Source organism: Nematolebias whitei, chromosome 8 (genome assembly GCF_014905685.2).
Source record: "Nematolebias whitei isolate Nwh7 chromosome 8, NemWhi1, whole genome shotgun sequence".
NCBI lineage: Eukaryota > Metazoa > Chordata > Actinopteri > Cyprinodontiformes > Rivulidae > Nematolebias > Nematolebias whitei.
The window spans coordinates 2,935,651-2,943,733 of record NC_056505.1 but is presented as its reverse complement, the minus strand read 5'-3'; the positions used below and the strand labels follow the sequence as shown (position 1 = coordinate 2,943,733).

The 8,083-nt window shown below is 45.5% G+C and overlaps 1 protein-coding gene across 1 annotated transcript in view; it reads left to right on the top strand.

The window, feature by feature from the left end:
* mfsd14bb (major facilitator superfamily domain containing 14Bb) overlaps positions 1-8,083 on the top strand; it is a 19,524-nt gene that overhangs the window by 1,544 nt on the left and 9,897 nt on the right. The window contains exons 2-3 of the mRNA XM_037680132.1: positions 5,242-5,334; positions 6,901-6,963. Coding sequence (XP_037536060.1) covers positions 5,242-5,334; positions 6,901-6,963 — 156 coding nt within the window. The remainder of the gene's footprint in view (positions 1-5,241; positions 5,335-6,900; positions 6,964-8,083) is intronic.

Here is an 8,083-nt window from a genome sequence, read left to right as displayed (position 1 = left end):
GAGGTTCTGGAGGACCTGAGGAGACCAGATGTTGGAGGTTCTGGAGGGAATATTTTCCCATTCTGGTCTGTTGAAGGATTCTAGCTGTTCTGCAGTCTTTGATCTTTGCTGAATGGGAACAGATGTTGTTCTAAAACCTGTAGATGGTTTTCTTCATTGCTGGAGTCTTTCCAGATGTTTAAGTTGCTCATGCCAGATGCTTTAATGCACCCCCATACTATCAGGAAGTCTCTTTTTATGTGAACTAACATTCTGGATGATCCCTTTCCTCTTTAGTCTGGAGGACGTGGTGTTCAAATAGAACTTCAGATTTGGATCTGTCTGACCTCAGAACAGTTCTGGACTTCACCTCAGTCCATTTGAAATGAGCTCTGGTCCAGACAAGACTGCAGTGGTTCTGGATGGTGTTCACATCTGTCTTCTTCTTTGTTTGATAGAGCTTTATGCAGCATCTGTGGATGAACTGTGTGTGATCAGACTCAGACCTGGTTTTAATGTAGCGGGGTCCAGAACAGAACTGTTTTTTAATTCAACCTTTAGGTTCGTCTCATTGAGTCACGAGGACTCATTTTCAAGAGGGACCTGTTTTAGACCGACTACATATTTGCTTTGATGTTTATATTGACATTATTAAAAGTTTAAAATCCCTTAAGGTGGACGGCTTCAGTTCTTGTTGCAAGGTGTTCCAAGTTGCAGGAGCTGAGTTAGAAAAGGCTTTTTTTCCAAGTTCAGTCCGGACTGAGGGAACGCAGCAGGCAATGATGCGCATGTTGTAACTGCACTGATGGCGTGACAAGTAGGAGGCGATGTAGTAAGGCAGCAGACCAAGGAGGGATTTATAGATGAAAATGAACCAGTGTGTGAGAGCCTACATGTAGATGATGAAGACCAACTGACCAGTGAGTACAGGGTGCAGTGATGGGTACGGTAGTTACAACCAGTTATGAACCTTATTGTACCGTGATAGACAGCGGCCAACATCTGCAAGCGGGAAGGGGCATTCATGTTCATAATCTCACCATAATCAATCAATAGTCAGTAAGAAAGTTGCAGTTACAAGATGTTTTCTGGCATTCAGAAGATCTATTTCTGAAAAAGAAACCCAGTTTTAATTTCAGTTTCTTTATCACGTTTTCCAGTATGTGGTTTAAAAGAGAGATGTGCATCGTCTAAAATTCCCAATAATTCCCAAGTTTTTGTAAGAATCAACAAACTCAATAGGAACACCATGCATGGATGAGATAGGACGAAGAGCTGCTGACACCTACTTTCTGTTTGAAAACATCTCTTTGATTTTGTCAGCATTTAGAACCAGTTTGAGATGGAATCAGTCTGACTGGTTGATGTATGATGCAGACTGTAGAAACTGGAAAACCTTGGCAACTGTTAGCTCGTCAATAGAAAACAGTGTCGTTGGCATAGAGATGCAAGGATGCGTCATGAATGTTTTGACCGACATTATTTATATAAATTGTAAAAAGAGTGGGACCTGAAATTGAGCCTTGTGGCACACCATTAGTGACCATTAGGTAGCTAGGTGAAGTACCGTTATGTCGAACACGTTGCCTCCAACCTGAGAGATAGTTTGAGAACCAGCCAACAGTGTGATCTGAGGAGCGACTATCTGAGATCTTGTGGCATAAAATGTCATGATCTACAGTATCAAAGGCTTTGGACAGGTCTAAGTAAAGTGCAACACAGTAATCCAAAGCTTCAACAACATCATTAAAACTTATTACATTATTAACTTATTAACATTATTAACAACATTACAACATCATTAAAATTAGTGTACATCTTGGATCATTATGCACTGTTTCTTTTTATACTTTATAGTTTTGCTATTTTTGGGTGTAACTGGAATCTTGAGTACACAATTTTGTTCCACCTCAAGTACTACATGTGATGCAAATGACAATAAAGAAACTTGAACTTGAAGAACCTTTAGTGAAGCAGTCGTGCTACGTTGTTTTCTGAAGCCAGATTGGAGGGAAGATAAAATATTAAGAGCCCAAAATACTTCTTGACTTGAGTATTTACCAGTTTTTTTAAGACCTTAGCTAAAATACAGAGTTTGGAGATTAGTCAATAATTGTTCAGTATAGTGGGGTCACTGTCCAGGAAAATGGGGAGTGTGGTAAAGAGGTGAAGAAGAAAGTCCAGGCAAGATGGAATGGATGGAGAAAAGCTTCAGGAGTGATTCATTCATTCATTCAACCTTTATTTAAACAGATAAGTCACATTGAGCCTCGAAGACTCATTTACAAGTGAGACCTGTTTGGACAGACAATAAAGTGGTGAAAGTGACAACATAGGTTTTGGAGGCAAAAAAAAATTGTAACATGCTCTTCATCTTTGGCTGAAGATTAAAAGCATGAAAATGAAAAAAAAACAAACTTGCACATAATGACGCCGACATTCTGCAGGGGGGGACGCAAGGGCGGTGAGCATGTCCAGAGAGCACACACAGGCACTGCAAGAGTTCAGATAAAAGTGGTAAATCGCTCGGTTCACATAGTTCCCTCTGGAGAGATCCGGACACTCTCGGGTGCCGAGGACGGCCGAGGACGGCCAAGGACGGCCAAGGACGGCCAAGGACGACGTCGGATAGAATCCAAAGAGTTCCGAAATGATGACAGAATGTGTGCTTAGCTGGGTCCCTCGGATTGGTCTGTAGACTTCCTCGGTGGGAGGGGGGAGGGGCAGAACATCAAGGTTCACATAGCCTCCAGGCAAACTAAGATAAGGTGGCCTGCAAGGCCAGTCAGGGAGCTGAATTCAGATAAACACGATTGCCTTGGGGACAGGCAGAACTCTACTGATTATGTCTACCTTGAGTCTGTGTTGGTCCTCTCGGTTCTGAAACATCCAAATTAAATGGCCACACCATCGGACTGTGCCCGAGAATATTCCCCGAGATCTAATCCATCCTGTCAAAAGCATTTGAGTCTGGGTGCTCGAGGCACGAACCAATCCATCATAAAGGCAGGCAGCCTGACCAGGTCCAGATTTGCTGCAGACGACTTCCTTGCCTGTCGATAGACCAGGAACCAGCCCAATCCAAAAAACAGGAAACCAGTTATCGTAAATCCGTATGCGTCCTTAACATCCACGATTGACAGCAGAGAGACACATCATAAAATCTTCCAAGTCGATGAGATATCCAGCTGTGTGCGTGCCAACAGGACAAGTCAGCTCGTCTAAAGCCTGTCTTCTCTTTAAAGAAATGTTATCAATTACGTTGAGGGACCAACAGATCAAATCCATAGCAGAATTATGATTCATAAGATTTGTAGAAGAGAGGCTGTAAAGCAGTTTCACAGACAGGACAGAGCAAAGCGTTACCTGGCATATCGATAAATGTGAAAACGTTGGCAGCATTTGAGACAAAAAGGTGTCGGCAAAGGTCAAAAGAAAAGTTTTCAAGACAGTGGTGAGACCAGCGATGTTGTATGGTCTGGAGACAGAGACATGGACAAAAAGACAGGAGACAGAACTGGAAGTAGAAATGAAGATGTTGAGGTTCTTCTTAGGAGAGACAAGGATGGAGAAGATCAGGAATGAGATCATCAGAGGTACAGCACAGGTTGAACAACTGGGAGATAAAGTTAGAGAGGACACACTGAGATGGTTTGGACATGTCTAGAGGAGGGACAGTGGTTTGGACATGTCTAGAGGAGGGACAGTGGTTTGGACATGTCCAGAGGAGGGACAGTGGTTTGGACATGTCCAGAGGAGGGACAGTGGGTATACTGGTAGAAGGATGTTAGAAATGCAGCTGCAGGAAAAAGACAAACAGAGGAGACATATGGATGCAGTTAGAGAGGACATGGAGGTAGTTGGAGTGAGGACAGAGGACACAAAGGACAGTGAGATGGAGGAGGATGTTTTGCTGTGACGTCCCCTGAAGAGGGAAAAGCCGAAAGAAGAAGTTACAATTTCAATCTCCTCCAGCTGTTTTTGATTGGCACCTCTGACTGTTTCGGCGTATCGTTTCCCTGGAACCGTTTTAAACAAACGTGTTGCTCCATCAAATTCAAATTAGCTTTGTTTTCCCAAAACGGAGAACAATGTTCTACTTTCAACATTTCAGATGTTCCTTAGTGAATAAATATGGATTTACAACTCCTTCCATGCAGGGTTTATTTACATTTTTCACAATGTCCCATCTCTTTCTGAACTGGGGTTGAAAGTTTGAAACATTTGAAGGATAATTTTGAGCTGCGTCACATAAAGAGGATTTACACTCGGTGAGGTGGACGCTGTTTGACCTCAAGTTTTTCTGCCGTCCCGTCCTGTTTATTTTGTGTGTGGCAGAAACTGGCCTGAGCTCAGGCGTTTCTTCTTCCTGTGGGCGGAACAACCAGCACTTCCTGTTGGCTCTAAATGTGTTGCTGTTCTCAGATCAGCCTCTTCAGGCGGTTTAAGTTTTTAAAGCTAATCTGGGTCAGAGGGACAGAATCCCCCTCCGTGTACCACACACCCAGGAGTTTACTGTGAAGACTCTGGATGATCTTCATCAGGACACACCCAACAACAGAGGGAACCAAAGAAGTCCATAAAATGATCCGAGTAATTTAGATTATTTTATTTTTAAAAGGTAAATGCTTTAAAGCTGTCCAGTTAACGTGCTGCGTTCTTCATGAAAAAGTTTTAATCTGTAGCATAAAATCAGCTCCAGTTCTTAGACTGCTCCCAGGTGACAGCCCTGCAGTTTGAATAACCTTTATCGAGAGGACAGAGTGACAAGTTGGTTCTGTTCTGTGGGGTATCAACTGAGCTCAAACAGAACCCGTCCTCCATGAAACTTGGGTTCTCCTCTGTCTGTTCCTGGAGCGGGTTTTCAGTTTTCAGACTAGACTTGTTAATTTTTCATAAATCTTCTCTCACTTGGTGCCGGAATGTAACAGAACCCTGCAAAGTGACGGGTTCTGTTACAGCAGAGGTTCTGAGTCGGTAGTTAAACAGTTTGTCTTATTAAAGCAGAAAAAATAACTTCTTTTTTTTCATTGTTAGTGAAAAGTCAACTGAGATTATTCTAGTTCCTGAAGAAGTTTCACACACCTGTTCTCACAGAACCTAACTTTGGATCGGTTCTGTTTCAGTGTCAGTGCTGCTTGTTGGTTGGAACGTATTATGATGAGGTTATTAGCGTTGGTGGGATTACCCATCATGCATCAGTGCAGCTGAGGGGGGCCATCAGAGGAAGCAGGTTGATGTTTACGTCTCTGCTCGTTGCAGTCCGGTCGACGTCGAGCCAGAGTGACTCACGCCGTCATCGTGATCTTCCTGGAGTTCTTCGCCTGGGGGCTGCTGACCACGCCCATGCTGACAGTGAGTACGCACACAGCAACAGGTGCACATGTTGGCATGTGACGCAGGTGAGACGGTGACACTAGTGTCACAGTGACAGATTCATGAATTATTTTCCAGAGTTGAATACTTTCACGGGAAGTCTCGGTTACCATGGAGACCAGACTTCATCCATCAAAGCCAATTAACGTTGGTCTCTAATTAACCCTCCGGGGGAGTTGAAGAGAGATTTTCTGCCTTGTCGTCCAATTTGGACTGAAAGTCAGTTTCAGGATCGTGAAGGAAGAGCTTTTTGATCACCATGGTAACAGGCTCACCTGAACAGGTAAAGGGTTTTAGTTAACCGTCATCTCAACCCAGTGCTGCTGTGAGACATTAAGAAGCTGCAGGAAGAGAAAGTGATAAAATAGCCTTTGATTGTGCATCATGTCATCAAACTGTTCACATGAAGATGATGACGCTCAATGAACCATCAGTGTTTCTGTAAATCAATCGTCTGTGTCTGCTGAGATGTTCATCAAACCGTTCATATTGTATTCAATTTGTCAGAGATTAGTCAATGTGCTGATGATTACTGGACCAAACATCATGAGCCCACACGTCAGTCTCAGCATGAAAACTGCTCGATCCACCGAAAACGAGGTTGGGTTGCTCCAACGCGTTGAAGAGGATGATCAGCACAAACAGCACTCTGCTCTCCACCACTGCTGCTGTTCATCAGCAGAAACGCCACTGACCGACCGCAGCCGTCTGTAGTGCGCACGCCGTTTCACACCGATGCTGGACGTTTCCACCACCCCCACTCTGAGACCACGAACCAGCGAGCTTCGGTTTCAGAGAAAACTGCTGCTGTGGTCGTTTACACGAACAGCGAAACGCAGCAGAAGAGTTTTAGTTGAAAACGGCGCCGTGTTCACAGGACGTGAGGGAAGACGGCGCTGTTTAGTTGAACCAGCTTCATCGTTGAGTTGTTGGCGATCAGCGTTCACTCGAGTCGTTTCCTGAAGTTTGTTTACGGTTTCCTTCACTTCAGGTCAGTCACAAAGCCCTCCTGTCTCCTGACGGGTTGAATGTGGCTTCATGCCGCTGCGTGTTCTTCACATGGACACGTTCACGTTTACAGTCCTGATGATTAAATACTGAATATTACCCAGAATGCTTTGTTCCATGAGCTGCAGCTGCTGTTGACGGTTTAGTGAACAGGTTGCTTCCTGCATGTTGGAACCACCGATCTGAAGTCGGTGTGAAGTGGTCGCCACACGTTCCTCTTCCAGAGACGTTCCTTCATGTGTGGGGAATGTTCTGTGCTCTGAAGAGGAGAAGCTGCACTTTATAAAAATGTCTTTATTGTAGCAGCTCCTCCGTTCCTCTTTCTCTTCCACACCCGTTCCTCTTTCTGTTCCACACCTGCGCTCGAGACACTCGTGGGAATGATCCATCAACAACAGAACCTCCACTCTGCATTCTTCTCTCTCAGCTCAGAGCAGATGTTTCCCACACGAGTGTCACCGACTCGCTCCGTGCAGCCTCACTGTGTCTGAACTTTGGGCCCTGCAGACGTGACTCTTCTTTGTTCTGTTGCTGCAGGTTCTTCATGAGACGTTCCCTCAGCACACCTTCCTGATGAATGGCCTCGTTCAAGGCGTCAAGGTAAGATCTGAATCGCAGCCGCAACAAACGCTCCGACCTTTGACCTCCGCCTTTATTAAGGCAGAGCATGTTTTACCCAGTTTGACCTCTGATTAGTTCAGTCCAGATCGTTTAGGTCCTGTCAGCTCAAAGCTCTGTAGAAAATAAAAACTGTTCCACGTCAAACATCCAGTTCACATCTAGATCCAGATCCAGTAGAGCTGGTCATTAAAAATGGCTGCCAGTGCCTGCACAGTATGTGACGTCATCAAGTATCTGGAGATATACGAGCACGATACGTCCAGCGCTGACGTCGTGTTTGCATCGATAAAAACAAGCGGCAGGAAAGAAGCTTTGCTGCTTCAGGACCTGCAGTGGTGACGCTGACGAGCCTCGTGAGGGTTCTGGTTCTGGCCGTGTCCGAAGCCGATTACTCCGAGAGAGAAATGTGATCGTTGGTTCAACTCCGTGAACGAGTTGGCTTCAACCAGACAAACGTAAACGGAGGAGTTCTTACTTCTGTTGGAAACATTCGATGGAGGGACCAGAGGAGATCCCTGATCTCAGACCAGAGACTGCAGTCCCTCAACAGGTCCATCCACCGGCCATCCATCCGTTCATTCATCCACCATCCATCCACTGTCCATCCATCCGTTCATCCATCCACTGTCCATCCATCCGTTCATCCATCCACTGTCCATCCATCCACCATCCGTCCACTGTCCATCATCCACTGTCCATCCATCCGTTCATCCATCCACCATCCATCCATCCACTGTCCATCCATCCGTTCATCCATCCACTGTCCATCCATCCACCGTCCATCCATCCGTTCATCCATCCACTGTCCATCCACCGTCCATCCATCCACTGTCCATCCATCCGTTCATCCATACACCGTCCATCCATCCATCCATCCATCCACTGTCCATCCATTCATCCATCCATCCACTGTCCATCCATCTGTTCATCCATCCACCGTCCTTCCATCCATCTATCCATCCATCCATCCATCCACCGTCTGTCAGTCCAGCCCAGCCCAGTCCATCCATCCATCCATCCATCCACCGTCCGTCCATCAGCCCAGTCCAGCCCCATCCATCCATCCGTCCGTCCGTCAGCCCAGTCCAGCCCCATCCAT